The following is a 20,486-nucleotide window of genomic DNA, read 5'->3' as shown; positions in this document are numbered from 1 at the left end:
TTGTCTAGACAATAAAGACCCTGAGAACCTCTTTTTGCTTCATTTTCCCTCAGGACTGAACATAGGGCTTGTTGGTGGTTAGGGGCTCAAAATTTCAGTAATTCATCTGACTTCTTAAAAATCCTAATTAAAATGACATAGTGGCCAAAAGCTCTCCTGAATATCTTTACCCCCTCTCTCTCAAGTAAAACTTTAGTTGTTTTTTTTTTTTTTACTTCACTTAGTTCCCTAGTGACCTGAAAGAATTAATGAAGTGTCTTAAAGTATCCTCCTTAAGCACTAAAGTAATCAGATTTTGGAAAATAATTAAAAAGACAATGAAGTGATACAAGCTTGCTGAAAAACCTTTAAAACTACATAACTAGAAAAAGTAAAATTCAAGTTTCTATTTCTTTATCCCCATCTTTAATCCCCCGCCCCCGCTCTCAGATCTTAATTCTTCCAGGTCCTTTTTTATCCACATTTAATATCTCTCTCTCTCTGCATACACACATGGTATATCCTTATATTTATGTAATTGTATATGTATATACACATTTTTGTATATACATATACACACTAACATATTCATATGTATGTATATAGTTTCCTTTCTTAATAACAAAATGGGATAAATTTCTATTGGTTAAACACAGCAAATAGCTCTAGCATTAGAGGATGATTGCAAAGTAGTTTTTATTTCCATGTTTGCTAGACACAAAATAATCTTCTGGCCTTAAATCTTATTACTTTATTTCCTCTGTTTAGCTAAATTTTTTTACAGGGATAGACAGTTCAGTGGTCAGCTACCATTTTAGGAATGACTGGGGAGTTTTTTTATACCAGTTTACAGAGTTAACAGGTACATATCCAATTACATTAATAGGAAAAGATCAGAATAGACAATGCACCATTTAGATGGAAGAGGAAAACAGATGGTGGGAAAAGGAAGGTCATGATTCAAAGCAACCTTGCCAAATTAGTGGGCACAATGGCAGCAGTGTCAGAAATGAGAACCAAAGGAAGTGAAAGGACCTAGATGTGGCTCTCTCAGTAACTCTCATATCTTTCCCACAGAGAATGTTCTTGGCAGATGACCCCATGCCTGCCTATTTCAAACACATTTTTCTTCCTTCATCTCTTTTATCATTACATTCTCAGTAGCCACACCTGGAATCCTGGTCTGACTGTCTCTTAAAAAGCTGTAACATAACCTCTTGGAGGGATTATCCTGACTGGACAGGTGTAATCTGTATCATTAATGTAATGCAAGAATTTTCTTTCTATTACTATGAAAGATGGAAAACTATCTTCCTGCCTCCTGTGCATTGGAAAACATCTTTTTAAAAATGGTCTCAATCTGACTATAATTTTCTAATTTGGTGAGTATTCTGGTTTGCTAATGCTGCCATTTTGCAACACATCAGAAATGGATTGGCTTTTTATAAAGGGGGGTTATTTGGTTACAAAGTTACAGTCTTAAGGCCATAAAGTGTCCAGGGCAGGTATCAACAATAGGGTACTTTCACTGAGAGAGGCCATTGGTATCCAGAAAACCTCTGTTAGCTGGGAAGGCATGTGGCTGGTATCTGCTTGCTCCCAGGTTGCATTTCAAAATGGTGCTCTCCAAGATATCAGCATCAGCTTTCAATGGCCTCTTCAAAATGTCTAAGCTGCTCTCTGGGGTCCTTCTGTTTGTCAGCTCTTTTATATGGCTCCAGTGATTTAATTAAGACCCACCCTAAATGGGTGGGGTAACACCTCCATGGAAATTATTCAATCAAAGTCTTGCCCACAGTTGATTGAGTCACATCTCCATGGAAATACTCAATCAATATGTTCCAACCTGATCAACACTGTTCTAGTTTGCTAATGCTGCTGGAATGCAAAACACCAGAAATGGACTGGCTTTTATAAAGGGGGTTTATTTGGTTACACAGTTACGGTCTTAAGGCCATAAAATATCCAAGGTAATGCATCAACAATCGGGTACCTTCACTGGAGGATTGCCAATGGCATCCAGAAAACCTCTGTTAGATGGGTAGGCACGTGACTGGTGAATGCTTCAAGTTCTGGTTTCAAAATGGGTTTCTTCCAGGACATTCTTCTCTAGGCTGCACCTCCTCTTCAAGTGTCACTCTCAGTTGCTCTTGGGGTGTTTGTCCTCTCTTAGCTTCTCTGGAGCAAGAGTCTGCCTTCAACGACCGTCTTCAAACTGTCTCTCATCTTCATCTTCTTCTCTCTCAGCTCCTGGGCGTTCTTCAGAGTGTCCCTCTTGGCTGTAGCAAGCTCGCTGCTTCTGTCTGAGCTTATATAGTGCTCCAGTGAACTAATCAAGGCCCATGCTGAAAGGGCAGGGCCACACCTCCATGGAAATTATCCAGTGAAAGATCTCGCCCATAGTAGAGTGATCAGATCTCCATGGAAACATCCAATCAAAAGTCTCCAGCCCAATCAACACCAATACGTTTCCTGCCCACACAAAAACACATCAAAGATAATGGCGTTTTGGGAGACATAATACATCCAGACCAGCACAAACACTAATATGTCTGCCCTCCACAAGATTGCATCAAAGAACATGGTGTTTCAGGGGACATAATACATCCAAACCGGCACAGTGAGATGAATGAAAAATACTTAAGCTATTTGTCTATTCTTTCCAGATTTTAAAATTGTATCCATGAGGAATTGATGCCATTCAAGGCATCTCTCCTCTTTCTCATCATGGAAAAATCCCTAAAAGAGCTCTTGCAAAATGTGCAAGCAACCTGATACTTTTTTAAAGTGGAACCCTATTTTAAATACACCAGAGCAGTAGGCAGAGGATGACTGAGTGTGGTGGAATTTTTGCAGGTGGTCCTTGAATCCATGTATGTTCTGACATTGAATACAGAATACGTATTGAGCTTCATGTATCTGCACTGCTATTTTTAAAATGTATATAGGTTCTGTTGTCATTTAGTACATACAAATCCATTAAAATGGATTTGTATGTTTCTAAATTTGTAACATATATTGATTATATACAAATTTTTTCTAACCAACTACAATGACTACTAGGTGGGGGTGGCCATCAAATTTTTTTACTTCAAAATATTGGGAAATAGTATACAAAAAAAATTGCATTATAGAGAAATTCTAGAGTGACTTGAAGAATACTGCCATATTCTTCAAAAGTAACCAATTACCCACTAATTTATCTTAAGAGTAACTGTAGATTTTAAAGCACAACATTCCATTTGACTATAGAAAACTATATTTCCTTAGTTATCAGTCTGTCACATGAATGAAGACAATAAATTAGATATTTCCACTTAATTCATAAGTTTCATTGTGACTCTGTATTACAAATGAGGTGGAATTGAAAGTGGCTAAAATTTAAAATTTGCCATGACTGAGCTGTTTTTTTTTTTTAATTATTACTTTATTTTCCTGGGTCTCTGCCCTTTTGCAGTACTATATTTATTAGCTGCAATTGATTGGGATAAAAAATTATTTTGATTGCAAATCTTCTTTCTCTTTTTTTAAAAAATATTTTTATTACAAAGTCTTAATTTTCATGTGAAAAATCTGAAGATTCGTGAGTATATAAAAAGATTAAGAAATCATTCATAAACCAGAGATATTAAATCTACATTTTGTTGCATTCTGTTAGGTTCTTTTTCCATTATCTGTCTAGATCATATGCATAATTCGATACCATATACACAGTTGTGGGACCTCTTTTCAGTTCATCAACATGTTCCCACGTATTTATATATTTCCCAGCTTTCCATGATATAGATAGATAGATAGATAGATAGCCAATTACAGAAAACAGATTTGTTTTGTTTGTTTTGAATCTTATCATCTAAATTGGTGTACTTAGTGTGTGTGTGTGTGTGTGTGTGTGTGTGCAGCAGCAACAGTTCAATGAATTATCAGGGGTTATAGTCAAGTTGCGTAGCCATTAGTTTTCTGGGATTTTGGATTTTCAAGTTTTCAATAGATGCTGTCTTCATTTCCTCACCACTAATCACCTAAATTTTAGTAACTTTGGAAAGAAATAACAAATCAAGTTGTGATCATTTCAACCAGTAAGAAAAAAATAGCCAAAGGACCTTTTGTAGTAGGGCCTACTGATTTATAAATATTCAGCTACTTGAAATGATATTTAACTCTTCTGTTTTCTAACTCAAATTCTCATTTTCCTATCCAAGGCAGAAGAGACATGGTAGTAACTGAAATATTTACCCTGTACCTATTTTAAATGAAGACTTCTTTTTTTTTTTTAAGAAAAAGGCATTTTAAAAATTGAGTAATACTTCATTTCCTTAAAGCAGTGAAAAATGGAAAACATTTAAATAGTTAGCAACCCAAATTGTTATGTAGTCTGATTTCCCAGTTCTAAAGCCAAAGGGTAGTTTTCCCTACCAGTGGAGGGGAGATAGAATCCCCCTCTCTCAAGTTAAGCAGGGATTTCATCTTTAAAGCAAAGAAATTGCCACCAATGCTGCTGCTGAGATCAAATTCAAATTCAGATCAAATTAAATGGTTTCCTTAAAGATGAAATTGGGAAATAGGAATGGCAGAAAGTTGATGGACTTTGAGGCTGGGTGATAGCTGAAGGGGGGTTATGTTTGAGAGTCTCCATAATAAAAAAGAGCCAGGCAGAAAAAATGAATAATACTTTTGAGAAGCAACGAGGTTAAATAACCTCTGCCAGTGGCTGTTATGCACCAGTGAACTGGTGAATCAGAGTCACCTGGGGCATCTGTTAAAAACATCCTTCCTGTGATCTCAGCTCAGACCTATGGAATCAGTAGCTCCAGGGTGTCTGGGAATCTGCCATTTTAACAGTATCTGCAGATTATTTTGATGCTTGGACAAATTTGAATGCCATGGGCCAAACCATAGCGTGGGAACACCTTGTCAAAATCAGATTTTCCTGATCTTTTTCTCTTGTTGCAGATGAGGTATAGATAGCCCCATGCTCCTACATTCTCTCCACAAACATTTATTAAGAACTTATCAGTTGCCTGTCTCTGTACTTGGGAACCAGGGAAATAAGGATTTACATAAAAATCTTTGACCTCATTGGGTTCACAGTCCAATGAGCAGAGACAGACTTTATAAAACTTGAGGAAAAGAAAGAAGGCAAGGCAGAGGGAACTGGGGACTCCCTTCCCTCTCTTCCCACAGGGCCCTAACATAACAAGCAAACCAAAATTCCTCCTCATTCCCTCTGCCCCAATATTCCTTCTTCAAAAAGTTAGCTGAACTCCCAAATCTTAACTCCAAGAAAACATTTCCCCTGCAGGGATCAGTCCAGTGCTATTTCTAACCTGAAAAGAATTTTAAACATCTCGTCATGTGCTTTACCTTTAAAAATTATTATGAAACTTTTCAAGCACATACAAAAGTAAAGAGAACCGTATAGTCAGTGAATCCCCATGTACCCATCGCCCAGCTTTGGCAATTTTTATTTCACAGCCAATTTATTTCACCTGAACCCCCACCCTTTCCCCCTCACCTTGGATTACTTTCAGCTTATCATTTCATCTGTACATGTTTCAGTATGTATCGCTAAAAGATATAGAGCTCTTTTTTAAAGACATAACCACAATGTCATTATCACATCTAAGGAAGTAATGATGATTCCTTAACATCATCAAATATCTAATCAGTGTTCACATTTCCCCAAGTGTCTTATAAAATTTATTTTTGTACAGTTTGCTTAAATTGGGATCTGAAAAGTTCCATTCGCTGCAATTGGTTGATACATCTCTTAATTCACCTTGTCTCAATCTTTTCTTTCCTTGCAGATTTTTGTTTCTGTTGTTGAAGAAACTAGATTTGTCCTATAGAGTTTCCATAATCTGGATTTTGCTGATTGCATCCTTGTGGTGTCATTTGTATTCCCTGTACATTGATGATTGGATCCAGAGGCTTGATCAGATTCATTTTGATTCTTAGTCTACATTTTATTTGTCCTTTGGAACGTGAATGCAAACCTGGGTCTGATGTACTGGATGCAAATCATCGGTGAACGGGTGAAGGAGCACAGTCGGGATTGGTGCAAACCTGGCAAACCCATCACCAGTGAAAAGTAAAAGGAAGGAAAGTGAACATTTATAGAGTGTCCACTGCATACAGCCACAGGGCTAGGTGCTTTCCATATATTCTTATACAAATATGAGCGCTATGTTATGTATAGGGAATTTGTCTCATTTTCAGATTCTCACAGTCAGTGGGTGGTGCCAGGATGTGAACAAGTCTCTAAAGTGTGTCATTCTCTTGCCCCTGTGTGCAAGAATCTACAGGACCAGGCAGGGATTGTAAATGAGTGCAGTTGACAAGGCATTAGGAAAAAAAAGAAAGTGCTCAATAGTACAGGGGTGATGAGGGTCTGAGTGGCACTTCTGTTGGCCTCAGTGTCAGGGAGTGGAGAGGACAGTCGGGGGCACAGGCCCTGGAGAGAGGGGTCCCTTGTTCAACTCCAGCCAGGCCATCATGCAGAAAGTGGGCTAAGCATGGCTAGATCTTTTGGATTTCAAGAGAAGCCATGTATCTGAATTTCTATGGAAAATCTTTGAGATTTTAAATTGTTAGCTGCTAATTCAGATTCTTCAAAAATGCTATCTTAAGGGCAACACTCTGGGCCAAGCCAAACAAATCTGAAGCTTGTCACCCCTGTCCCACACAGGCTGCTCAGAAGTGTGTCAGCCAAAGATTGGCACTGAAGACTGCAAGGATCTGACCACCAGAGGTAGATGTTGCCCTTGAAATTAGAGAAAGAGAAGGTTAGCAGTTCTTAAAAGATAACAAGAGACAATGAAGCAACGCTTCAATAGGTGAAAGGGCATTCAGACACCCCAAGGTAAAAGCCAAATGATCTGAAGTCCAAACAGATCAGACCTTGACTGTCTTCATCATGCGACCTTCTCTCATCCCCTGTCTCTTCATGATTGAGTCCTTGCTATGTCCCAGATGGCATTCCAACGACTTTACAAGTATTGCAAATTGCATCTCACTTAAACCTCACAGTCACCCTGGGAAGAAGATAGTACCTGGGATGGTATATTTTATTTGTCAACTTGCCTAGGTTATGGTGTCCAGTTGTTTGGTCAAATACTGACCTAGTTGTTACTGTGGAGGTATTTCATAGATGGGATTAGCATTTACAATCAGTTGACCTTAAGTAAAGGAGATGACCTTCTGTAATGTGTGTGGGCCTCATGCAATCAATTGGAGGTCTTAAAAGCCAGAATTGAGGATTCCAGAGTTCAGAATAACTTCTGCCTCAAGATGTCAATATCAACTCTTATTGGAATTTCCAACCTGCCAGCTTTGCCTAAAGAATTCCAATTCAAGACTTCAGCATCACCTTTACAGGAATTTCTTGTCTGTGGCCTGCCCTACAGAATTCAAACTTGCCAGACCCCCAACTGCATGAGCTAATTCCTTATAATTATACCCCCACCACACACACGCACACACACACTGTTTGGCTGTTTCTCTAGAGAACCCTGACTGATGATACACTACCTGTCTTTATGCCTATTATATAAATGCTTAAAGAAGGGGCAGGGCTGAGATTTTAATCCAGATCGACTCCAAAGCCTGCTTCCCTAGTACCTTATTTGTTCTTTCTTCCATTAGATAATTCTTCATTCAAGGCATTGAATATTAGATGCTAGAATTGACTGACATTGGAGTCTAATGCTTTCTGCTGTAGTATCTTGAGCTTTCAGTGGAACACTTACTTAGAATCCTGTTTCTTTCAGGCAGAGATAGAAGAGTCTGAGCTAATTTATATGACTTTCGTCAGCTGTGGTTTATTTTACATCACATCATTTAAAAATACATCCTTTATCAAGCACTTCATTTATTCTTTGCTATTTCCATAGCAGGTATGTGACCAGAAAGTCAATTTATAAATGGGTACCATTTGTCTTATTTTTCAGATCAACAGGAATGTCACATTTAAGAACAAATTTATCAGTTAACAAAATAAAATAATTTCTTTTCACAGACATTGAATTTAAATTTGCCCATTCCACTTTGTAAAGCAGTATACTAGCTGGACATTTGGATTTCATTCTTTTTTGCAAGTAAAAGCACTTTGTCACAGCTATTTGAAAGACAGTTACTAAGCCCATAGTTTATATAGACAGTCAATTTCTTCCTCTCAGGCACTCAAGGCTTTCTTAATACCGTGGAAGGTGACCGATGAGGGACACCACAGCTCCATCGAGCTAAAGTAGCAGGACAGTTTGGCCGCTGGGGAAAGAAAGCCCCTGCCCTGGTCTCGAGCATTCAGCCCTTCAGTAACTATGCACTGAACTTGGAGACAAAGACCTTTTCTCCGTGCAGCTTCCTCCCCCCTTGTCTGGACATTCTGTCAGTGGTTTCCTAGTTACAGGAGTACCGTGCTCTGTCCCCACTAGGCTTAACTCTAGCCTCCTGTCACCAGTCAGAGGGGGAATGTTGGTAGATCCAGCTCCTTTTCAGTGAAACCCAGAGAAGCACGAATATCTTGTTCCCAACAGGAAGTCATGAGCCCTAAAAGAATTTTGATAAGGACAGTGGTGGTTAGAAATTGGGCTTGGACAGCTTCAGCACAGTTGTTGACAGAATATCTAGAGCTGTGCTGCTCAGTCCAGTGGCCTCTAGTATATGAGGCTATTTAAATTTAAATTAGTTAGAAATTCAGCCACATGGGCCACATTTCAGGCCTTCAGTAGCTTCACGGGACTGGTGGCTTCTGTACTGGAGAGGGCAGATATAGAATATTTCCATCATCGCAGGAGGGTCTATTGGATAGTGCTGTCTAAAGGAAAACTGGTGTCTTATACAGAGAACTGACTGGAGGCAGGGTTGGAGGAAAGTACCAGATATTTTTTTTTCACAACATGCCAGCTAATAAATCATCTGACTCCTTTTCACCACAAGTGATACCAGCTACATGATTTTTTTTTTACATGATGTTTTAATATTTACAATTTGCATCCTTATGCTAACCTTCAGTATTTTAACATCCCCTCTTCTCCAACAGCATCCCACGTTAAAAATAATTCCAGTTTGAGAATTTAGAGAACATAAATACATAAGTACAGACTACAGGTAAATGTACTTTAAAATATTCTTCACAAGTACTTCTTAGGAAATGCCTGTCAGTTTAACCACTTATGGGAATTAAATTAAAACTTTTTTTAATTGGAACTGTTAGTTTACTGCCAACTCCTGGCAAGAATCCTAACTGGCATTTGCCACAAAGAAGCCTTAATCAGTAGACCTACTCTTCAAGCTTGCTGTTTTTAAAGTTTTTGCTTGAGACTCATAGTAAGAAAAATGTAGCTCAACCCACTACATACATATACTTATATGCGTATACCTGAAATGAAAACTAAAGTTTCTTGTACCAACACTTATTATCATGTGAGATGCATATATTCTTTTCTAAAATGCTTTTATAAAAAAATAAAACATTCTGCTAATCCTACCCACTAAATTAATTTCATGACCCACAAAAAAGCCACTACATGCAGTTTGGAGAAGGCTGATTTAGACAGCCTGGGTTCAGTTTCAGGCCTATAGATTACAAAGCTGCCCCCATTTCCTGGTCCCCATGGCTCAGAAAACAGATTCAGAATTGCACCACAAAACAAACTAAAAAAAAAAAAATGGCCATCAATCATGACTCTATTTTTGGATAAGCTCCCTTCACTGATTTTAATGCTGGTTTAAGTGAAGTGTATTTATGCTAGAAAATCCTTTATCAAATGGTTATATTCTGTTTTCTAAAGGTGAATATAAATGATTAAAATTTTTTTTTCATGCTATAAATTGGGAGTTCATTGAATTTTAGTTTATTTTTCTTGGTGAAGGAAAATATGACACCTCATAATGCTATATAAGCTTATATAGGGAAAAGGAGAAAAATCATAAAGTCAGTTTCATGTGATATACAGTAATAATTTAAGAGTTTATAAAAGTTCTGTGAGTGATTGCAAAATGCATGTTTAATCATACAGTATATAGATGACTTACCTTGTCCTACTTTTTTTTTTTTTTTAAGTATGCATACTGGGAAGTAAACTAGTATTTTGACAAGTAATGGGAACAGAATTGAGTTTCCTTGAATCACTTTCAGCGAGATTTTATCCCAGGTCAAAGAGAATTGGCTTCCTTATAAGCCAGTTTTCCTTTACCCATTAAGTAGACAGTTGGGGGAGACCCAGTCAATTTTGTGTGGATAATAGTTTTTAATAAAAATCTGTGTATTCCTTGAGTAACTCTGAAATTTACAGAATGTAAAAAAAAAATTAAAAAGTATCAGAGAATAACAACTCTGAATAAAAATTTAGCCTCAGCTCTCAGTCAGATATGAATTTGCCATGCTTGAAATTTTAGTTGTTTTGAAACAAAAGTAAAATCACATTTTTTCTTTAAAATAATATTCATAAATAGGTAATCTCTACAGGGTTTTAAAACATCTTTTTTATGATTATAAAAACATACATACCTGTAGGAACATTTGAAATGAAAGAAAAATGTGAATAAGCAGAAAAAAACTCAATTTGCAGTGCCACTGCTATTCATATTTTGGGCATATTTCCTTACAGTCTTTTTCTATGCATACTTTTACATACTTAAGGTCATTTATTTTGGACTCTTCTTTTTTCCCTTTTTCTCTTCTAAAATCATTTCATAGGTATTTATCCATTCAATTAAAAACTCGTTACAGATTCTTAGCGGTTTTATAGTATTCCACCTTATGGGGGTTGAATACATTTTTAGTGATTTCTCTGATGTTGGACAATTACATTTTAGTCAGTTTTCCACCCAAATAAATACTGCAAGATGAATACTTTTGTGCATAAATCGGTGGTCCATATTTTTCATCATTTCATTAGGGTAGATACATAGAAATGGAATTACTTGTCCATCTCCCTCCATCTATTGCCCCACCTCCTCCCTATAACAGTCGACTCCTTTGAAAAGGTATTTTTATGCATTGTCTCCATTTCCTACCTAAAACCTGGCTTAGAAGTTTTCAGGGGATTTAGCGTTCATCATGGGATAGACACTAACCTCTTTGATGTAGCTTCTGGGGCCAGTGAGGACCACTGGCCTTCCTTCCCTGCAGCCTCATCTTCCCTTGCTCTCCCCTGCTCTCTCTGGTTACAGCCACACTTTTTAATTCATTGGCTAGTTTATTTATCCTTCCTCCAGCCACAGGGCCTTGCGCCTATATTTTCTCTTTCTGGAAGAGTCTCACGAACCCCCTATTTTGGCTTGTCTTTTTCATCTTTTATCTCTCCCCAGAGGTATGATGGTGAAGTAAGAGACAACTCTGAAAAGGTGTGCCTATGAGGGGGTGAGAGATGGGAGATGGTACCTGGAAAGGAGGTAGGGTCAGGTTTTTTTCCTTTTCTTTTTTTTTTTTTCTAATGGGAAAAGATTCAGAGGCAAAGATTAGAGGAGGAGGTTGAATGGATCTGTAAGGCAGAGAAGGGAAAATCAGTAGGATATGCTACTTTATATCCCTGAGAGGATGGGATATAAAGCACAGGTAGAGAACAGGTAGGCCTTAGCTAGGAGGTCAGCCCCTCTGTTGTAACAGGGACAGGATAGGTGCTGAGAAATCAGTTTGCAGAGTTGTAACTCTGGTGCCTGGTTCATTGTGTTTAACTCCTTTGTGGAGCAGGAGGTGAAATATCTGCTTAGAGGAGACAGTTGGAGGTTTAAAGAAAACTAAAGGTATCAAAAATTCTTTTAGGAGATGGAGTGAGGAATTGACAGGAGAGGTATAGAAAGATTTCCTGGTAGCAATGAGTTAGGGTTTGAGATTCACATCAAGAGAAATGTAACTGGCATCCAGGGTTGTGATCACCTTCAGTTTCTGCAGAAAATAGTTTACTTAAAGTAAGCCAGTCTAGTGAGTCCAGTACACTTTATCATCACAGTAAGTGGAGGACTTCACAAATAACTTCTTCTGGGATCTATGGAAGTCTTGCTATGAAAATCTGTATTTCTAGGTTTATTTGGGAAGTTGTAATTCTACCCTGTCCAAGGATTCCTACTAGCCACATGTGGTTTTAAAATTTAACTAATAAGATAAATAAAATTAAAAACTCAGTTCCTTAGTCACACTGGCTACATTTCAATAACCTACTTGTGCCTAGTGGCCGCCATATTGCACAGCGGAGAAAGAACATCTCCATCATGTTAGAAAGTTCTTTGGGACAGCACTGCTCTAGAGAGTGGGGAGGAACCCAGCTGAGTCATCTTGGAGGCTGATAGGGTGTAGAATGGTAATCCAGGAAACATAAATGGACAATTAATCTTGGCTAGTGTGCTATTGGTTGTGATGCACAGATTGCTGGTTTATAGCTTTATAAAACAAGCAAACAAACAAAAAAAGGATTGGAATTCTGCTCCCTTCTGGCATCCCCCTTATTCACAAATTCAGTGGAAAAGGCCATCCTCCCTTGGCCCACATACCCCTGTTTTGCTGCCTACAGTGACCCAGAGGACTTGCTGACCACATAGAGGCCCTGGCTGAAGAACAAGCACCTTTCCAAGAAATAACTGTGGATTCTATTTTCTACAGATGCATCACTTAAATACAAGACCTGTGGATCCCTACTATTTTCAAGGGTCAAATCACATCAGAGTAAGGTTCTGCTCAAGGTTGAAACACAAGCATTTTTGAGAGCTCCAGAGGAGGGGCAGGGATGCCCTACTATGAGTAAGAGGTCTACAAACAAAGGGAAACGCATCCTTTCCCATCCTAAATCCTAGGCCTGTTTTGCTTTATGTGCCTCAGCCAGCAATTCCTCCCACCCCAAAATTCTAAGAAACCTTAAGAAAGGGATGTTATAATTATTCTAGGTCTTTATTGCACACACAGGTTTTACATCTCTTTGTTGTTCTTTCTCTACTCCCAAGTCTGAAGATAAAACAGTTTTTGTGAAAATGGGGAAGGTCAAGGGGAGAAATATCTGGCATGTCTTTCTCTTCCTGGTTTTTTTCTTTCTTTCAGAAGGGAGAGGGAATATTTTGCTGAGTTAGGAGGGAATTGCTTTCCGGGCCCCCACCTTCTCCACCATGCAGGGGACATCTTGGACTGCCCAGGGTGTGCATGGACAGACTAACTTCACAGGGCCTGGACATCAAAAAAGCAACATGGTCCCTCACAAAGATATCTCTTAACATATAATATTAATGGCTCTGTGTCTTGATGACTATTCCAGTAATGAATGAGCCAAGTCAGTTTTTATTGGCTTGCTCAACAGAAATTTTGAAATGCTGCTCTGTTTCAACAGTCAAACCCAAATAAAGTGTCTTATGCTTTTGTAGACCCACGGTTTGCAAAAGTACATTCTCAAGCATCATCTTATTTGGTTGTCATGCTAAACCTATGGGCTGGGGCAAAACATTTGCAGAAAAGGAAACCTAAGCTCAGAGAGGTAAAGTGACTTGCTTAAGGTCACACAGCTATGAAGGTGGTGGATCTGGTGTTTGAATCCCTGTCTAATGCTCTTCTGAACACATTGCTTTGCTTCTCACTTGTATTTTGAACTCAGAAAATAAAACACATTTAAGTTGGATAATTGATAGCACAGTACAATAGTTGGTTCAGCAGATAAAGTATGTTGAGCATCTATAACACAGGAGGGTACGGAAAGAGCTACCACAGTTGGGTGGCAGAGATCCTGCCCCCAGGAGCTTTCTTTGGAACAACTGAAGAAGTTCATTTACAAGCAACAAATGCACCTCATCCTAGAACACACTGGATGCATTAGTGCTTATGTTTGCTGAATAAATGACAGAGTCCTTTATAGAAGGTTTCTTGAAAGAAAGGGATATTGAATCAGAACCTAAAGGATATGTGAAAAGCCAGCTCCAGAAGCATGGTTGTGAGAGAAGAAAATTGTAGAGGGGCAGCTTCAGTTCAGTAGAATATTAAGAAACAAGAAAAGGACATTTCTTCATTATTTATTTAAAAATAAATCTGCTCTGTGTAAGACATTGCATAGTGCTGGGTTTACAAAGGTGTGCAAAAGAGGCGTGGTCCCTGCCTCCATATTGGACTGTTGGTAATAAAATAAATACACAAATATTTCAGATTGTAATTGTTACTATAAAGGAAAAGGACAGGATGCTACAAGAGTATGTAGGAGAGGGACATAAAATAGAGTGACATTCACATTGACATGTGAAGGAATAGGAGTTGATTATGCAAATGATTATGGTGTATGGAGGAGGAAAAGGGGTGCTAGGGAAGAGGGTGCAGCATGTGCAAAAGCCCTGGGAGTATTAGAAAAACTAGACAAAGGCTTGTATGCTGGAGTTGAGAGAGTGGAGGGGTGAGTGGTGGGAGATAAGACAAGGGAGATGGCACAAGCTTGATCACACAGCCAAATGGGTCAGGTTACAGATTTTGGTCGTTAGGTAAACCTCTGAAAAGTTTAAGCAGGTGATGACACAATCAGCTCTTTCTTTTAAAAAGATCACCTTAACTGCAAGATGGAGAATGTTTTGGAGGGGGTATAATAGAGGTTATGGGGTGACTTCTTAGGAGGCTGCTGCAGTGGTGCAGGCTAGAGACGAGGGTGGTGGCAATGGAGATGGAGAGAAGTGGATAGAGACTTAGAAGATGGAACCTACAGGTGTTGGTGACATGTTAGGTACCGGAGAAGCCCATGGTAAGGATAGTTCCTGCGTCCTGAGTGCTCTACTGGGATGGATGGTGGAGCTGGCCACTGCGTTAGGGAACCTTGGAAAGGGACCCAGTTTGAGAGGAAGAGTATGGAATTGACTTTGGATATCAGGTAGGCAGCTGGATTTGTGGATTGGGAGATCAGGGGTGAGGGGGACTGTGCTGGAGTTAAATGTGAAGGTCGTTGGCACAGAAGTGGGCATAGATGAATTTTCTCAAAGAGAAAGAGCATTAAATGAGGAAATAAAGATCAAACAGTGAGGACCTTTAAAGGCCAAATTAAAGGGAACAAGTCAGTTCAGGTGTAGCCTGAGAGGTGAGGAGAAAACCAAGAGATGCTTGAGTGATATATCATGAAGGCAGAGTAAAATATAACAAAATGTATATCTTTCAGTTTGTCTCTAGACCTATTTCCCCATCACCACCCCCAAATCGTTTAAGTGGCGGCCATGAATCTCTAGTTCCAAGGAACTGTGTAGTGCACTGTTTTGCAAGGTATAGTTATATATGCTTCTATTACTATGACAGATTGCAGTGTGTGTGTGTGTTTTCTGCTTGGAACAATAACCTTCTTTCCTTTCTCCTATGTCACTGCACTTTTGGCTGCCACTGCGGTTTGTTGCAAATCTGAGCTCATTTAATCCCACAGAGTACTAAACAATCTCTGGTCTTGGGGGCTCTGTAATTCTACACTAGGCACCCCACCTTCATTTGCCAGCTGGGATCTCTTAATGAGCAAGATGCACACAGTTCAATACTAAATCTATTTTTGCTAGTGAAATATGTTTGAAGAACCTGTGGTTGGGAGCATGCCATACTAGGCCTGCTTCCATTCTGTCACTGGCATTCTCTTTGCAGGATGGCTGAAGTGCCACCAAGTTACTGTTTTGTGGCCTTCCCACCGCGTGCTAAGGACAGTCTGGTGGTCTTTGGGAAAAACTCAGCCCGGCCCAGAGATGAAGTGCAGGAGGTTGTGTATTTCTCGGCTGCTGACCATGAACCTGAGAGCAAAGTTGAGGTAAGTCATGCATTGCAGTCTCTCAATTAGCACTTACTCCCTCTCTCTTTAGCATCCCCACCTGCACACCTTAACTTCCTTCTTGGAAGTCTGCTCACTAGTCAAAACTGCCATGTCAGTTCTGTTTGTTCCCATTTCTGTTCAGGCTTGTTCATAGTTTTCAAAACAGGGTCACATGGAGAATTCTATGACCTCTTTGTTTTATAGTTAAGTAAAATATTTACATGATTCCAAAGTCAAATTGACAGAACATATATTCACAGAAATCTAGTTTCTATCCCTATCTCTTCCACCCTGTTTCCTCTTCCCCTATAGGTAACCATGTTTTGGAAGTTTCTGGTTTATTCTTCCATTTAAAAAATTATATGTAAATGTTAAAAATTGCACACACAAATGCATATTCATCCTAGTCCCTTTCCCTTTTCTTAGATGAATTGTAGCATGCCATATATACTTTTCTCCACTTTGCTTTTCTCAACTAAAAACATATCTTGGAGATCATTCTATACAATATAAAGAGATATTTTTCTTTCCTCATTTAGAGCTGTAGAGTGTTCCATTGTATGGATGTACCATAGTTTATTTATTGAGTCCCCTATTGCTGGACATTTGAATTGTTTTCCAGTCTTTTGCTATTAAAAAGTGAATAGCCTTAGGCATCTGTCACAGTATCTGGTCGTGGTTTGTATATTTTTTATTAAAAAATTATCCATCAATTCCTGTTTTGAGGACTTTTAAAAATGCTGTTTTGCTAGTATTTCTTTGGGATAGATGCCTAGAAATGGGATTCTGAGTCAAAGAGTAAAGGAATATGTAAATTTGTTAAATGTTATCAAATTTCCTTCCACAGGTTGGCATACCATTTTGCATTCCCACCAGCAATGTATGACAATACCTGTTTCTTCATATCCCCAAAATGTGTTGTCAAACTTTCATGATGGCTATTTATGTTAATTTTACATCCACTATTTTATTAAATTCTTTTATTGGTTGTGCCAGGTTTTATCATTGATTCTCTTGGGTTTCCAGGTATGTTGTTATGTCACCTGCAAATAGAAATAGTCTGAATGTTCTTACATTTCCAATTATTTTCTTGTCCAACTGCTTTGGCTTATATCACTGATTCATTGTTAAATAGTAGTGGAGACAGTAGTCCCTTTGTCTTTGTTCCTGATCTGGGTGGAGCTGCCATGAGTGCTTCCCCATGCTGGCTTTGGGACTGAGACTCATTTAGTTTTATCATATTTTTAAAAAGTCTCCATCAATTCTGTTTTGAGTGTTTTTTTTTTTAAACATCTCAGGAATAGGTGTTGAATTTTGTTAAAGATTTTTTTAGTGATTATGAGCTAATCACTAATTTTTTTTCTTTCTACTTATATGGTAGATTGAATCATCTTTGCATTCAAGTACTGAACTTCTTGGTTATGATATATTTATTTAAGTGGTGTATGTGTGTGTTTTAAGTGGTAGTTGTGAAAGGATGAAGAATTTGGAGAAAGAATTGGGGGCTGGTAAATTAACAAGCTCTTTCCACTGACATAACCATGCCCTTTGGTGTTCCTTGCATTACAAAAAACGGATTTTTCTGGTCATCATGTTTGATTTTGAATAGATACTTATCAGTGTGTATTCTATTTTCTTATCATCTGAATCTTAAGTCACTGGTTCTGTTTCAAACCATTAAAAGCATTAATCAGATCCAAAGAGCAACAGAACTCTACGAGGATCTTCTTATTTAGATAAATTTAATTGAGGCATTGATATGAAGTCAGAGTGTGGAATGCCTTCCAGTGGCTGTCTATGGGTGGGGCAGTGGCAGACTCTCCCACAGGACTGTCACCAGGACCACTTGCCTCTCGTGCTGACCCACTGACATAGTCCAACCTCTTAACCCCATTGGGACTTTCCTTTCATCTAGGCTAAGAAGAGTGCTAGATTCAAACTACTGGGTGGCATGTGAATGTCCACTTCCTTTGGGTCTTAATGTTTCTCTCTGTTCCTGGAACAGAGTGGATTCTGTAGGGATAAAGTTTGCCGGGTTTTTTGGTGTGTGTTTTTGAGTTGTTAATGCCCTGCCCTGTTTTTCCCAAATATTTCTTTTTTCCCCAGAGAATCATATATACCGAAATAATACTTTGATTTCCATATGGGTAGATTTAGTTTTCCAAAGATGGCTGTGCCAGCATATATATCCTGTCTCACATACACTTCTTACAATGTGACTGACCCTCCTCCCACCGAGAGGTGGGGTCTGTGCTCTCCGCAGTTTCCCCCTCACCCCTCTTGAGTCTTGGTGCGGGCCTGTGAGAGCTCTGACCAGTGGTGCGTGGTGGAAGTGATGCTGTGTGACCTCCAAGGCAGGGTCATTAAAGAGTACAGCTTCCATTTGCCTCTCTCTCTGGGGGTTCTAGTCCTCAGGACCCAGACACCTTGCTCGGAGGAAGCCCAAACTAACCCACATAAGGAGACCACATGGAGGGGAACTGAGGCCCCTCAGCCAACAACCACCGGCCATGTGAGTGAATGACCTTTCAGGTGATTCCAGGCCCCAGACATCAAGGATGACACGCCCTCCTTGCTGTGACCTGTCCAAATTCCTGACTCTTCCAACTCATGAGCATAATAAATGGCTGTTTTACACCACTGAGTTTTGGGGTAATTTGTTAAGAAGCCATAACTACAACATCATAAAAAAGCTGTTTACAAATATGTCTGAAATAAATACTTCAGAAAATTTTGTTTTCTTTTTAGGGGGAAGCTACTTAACTCAATGTTTTACTCTCATGGCTCTCCATAATCATTTTAGGAAAAAGAGTAGGCTCCTTTTACTGTGGAGTATACTATGGTACCCTAATAATATACCGTGGTATATTATTACTTGCCTATGCTGGAGATTAAATCACGTTCCCTTGCATAAACAAGTGCAGATCAATATAATGTGATTCGCCACTAAGACAGCCCTGAGCTCTTTTCTGAACTCATAGCTGTATTTTCAGCTGCCTCTGTGCACCTCCACTGGTATTTTCGGCACGTAAACTAACCTCACAGGTCAAAAATCAAATTCTTTTTCCCCATCTTACTAGCTCCTTTTCCCTAACAGCACCATCGTCTGCACCACTGGCTGTGGGAAACCTCGACCTCGTTTCCCACCCCTCCACAGCTGCGCAGACGCAGTTGGTTCCTGAGTCCTGTGGTTCCCCTTCGTATGTGTCCAGCTCTGCTGCTCATTCGGACCGGCCCCACCTCCCTTCTGCAGTAACTTCTCATTGCTCCCGGGGTCTTTTCTGCGGGTTTCTTCTCTCTGCAGAGTCACCACTATTTTCTTTCCAGAACGCAGCTCGAACGTGATCACTCCCCTGCGTAAGAATTGTGGGTGGTGTTTGCGGGATGGGAGCCCAGGCTGCTTTGCGCGATGTTAGAAAACCTTTCCCACCCAGCGCCCTGCTTCCTCCCATTTCTTTACCCTACTATTCTTTTTTCTTTTATTTGTTTATTTTTTGCTGCAAAGACAAATGTCTTTATTATTTTCCTCCTAAACACAAAATCGAATTATATTGAGTTACTTTAAATACATTGGTTATTTTTATCAGAAGTTAACATTGTGAAATATATATGCTCAGCAAAGTACTATCATTCGTTTTCCAGATAAAACTCTCAGTAATATTTATACACTTTTCTATTTTGTACTAAGAAAAAAATTGGTGCCTTTGACTTCTTTTTTTCTTTTCTTTTTAAAGGTACATTTTAATTTAATTTTATATTTTGAATAGGTAAATATATTCCTGTGGTCCAAAGATGAAATAATATTAAAAAGGTTCACAGTGAAAAGTTTTACCCCCCCCACTTGTCTCTCTATCTACCCCGATTCCCTTTCTATGTAACTATTTTTATTTAATTTCTTGTACATTCTTCCAGTGTTTTTATACAAACACGTATGAATTCTTACCGTTTTCCTTCTTTTTAAAACAAAGGTAGCACATTATATGCTCTATCCTGAAACTTGCTTTTTAAAAATACAGTTTCAAGCTTAAAGAAAAGGTCTGCAACTTGCCTTTTTCACCTAACATTTTCTAAAGATTTTTCCATATCTATACGTAGAGATTGTCCTTATTATTATTTTTTTACAGCATTATAGTATTCCATTGCGGAGATGTTCCACAATTTATTTAATCAGTCCTATATTGGTGGACACTTGGACTGTTTCCACTATTTTGCTAGTCCAAAACTGGCCACAAAGAACATTGTACCTAAGTCATTTTGTACAAGTGCAGGTATAGCCATTGCTTAGATTGCCAGATGCAAGATTGCTGGGTCACAGGGTAAAAGTTTTTGCAATAATTGCCCTCTGTAAGGGTTGTGTGATTTCCTTCTTACTCTTCTGTCCATATTCTTAGTTCTTCTCCCTCAGTTTGCACCCTAGACCCTAGCCTCACTGAGCTATTTTCCATTTCTAAAGCAAACACACTTGCATTCTCTGTGCTTTTACTCTTCTTTATCCTTTGCTTAGAATGTCCTTCTTCTCCCTTCCTCTCATCTACTTGGTAGACTCCTGTGCATCCTCCAAGGCCCTTCTCTCTAGCCTACCACTCCTCTTGTCCACGTAATACTTTTATGCATTATAAATCCACTGAAATTTACAACCACCCCGGGAAGCAGGGGTCCTGGGTCCAGGGGTCCTGCCTTCTCCATTTACTGTGTCTTACTGCTTTGAGCCTCTCTGAGACTCAGTTTCCTCAATTGTCAATAGAGATCATAATACCTGCTCTGTCTGCTTCA

General features: G+C 39.0%; 1 protein-coding gene across 4 annotated transcripts in view; it reads left to right on the top strand.

Annotated features, from left to right (window-relative positions):
• The window catches only part of SCRN1 (secernin 1), a 68,367-nt gene that overhangs the window by 7,263 nt on the left and 40,618 nt on the right, over positions 1–20,486 (top strand). For all 4 annotated transcript variants that reach the window (XM_037836974.1, XM_037836975.1, XM_037836973.1 and 1 more), the window contains exon 2: positions 15,551–15,710. In XM_037836974.1, the coding sequence (XP_037692902.1) occupies positions 15,552–15,710 (159 nt within the window). In that variant the 5' untranslated portion in view covers position 15,551. The remainder of the gene's footprint in view (positions 1–15,550; positions 15,711–20,486) is intronic.

This window comes from Choloepus didactylus, chromosome 5, assembly GCF_015220235.1.
Source record: "Choloepus didactylus isolate mChoDid1 chromosome 5, mChoDid1.pri, whole genome shotgun sequence".
In the NCBI taxonomy this organism is placed as follows: Eukaryota; Metazoa; Chordata; class Mammalia; order Pilosa; family Megalonychidae; genus Choloepus; species Choloepus didactylus.
Note: the sequence above shows the minus strand (reverse complement) of the source record. Positions and strands in the feature narration are given on the sequence as shown.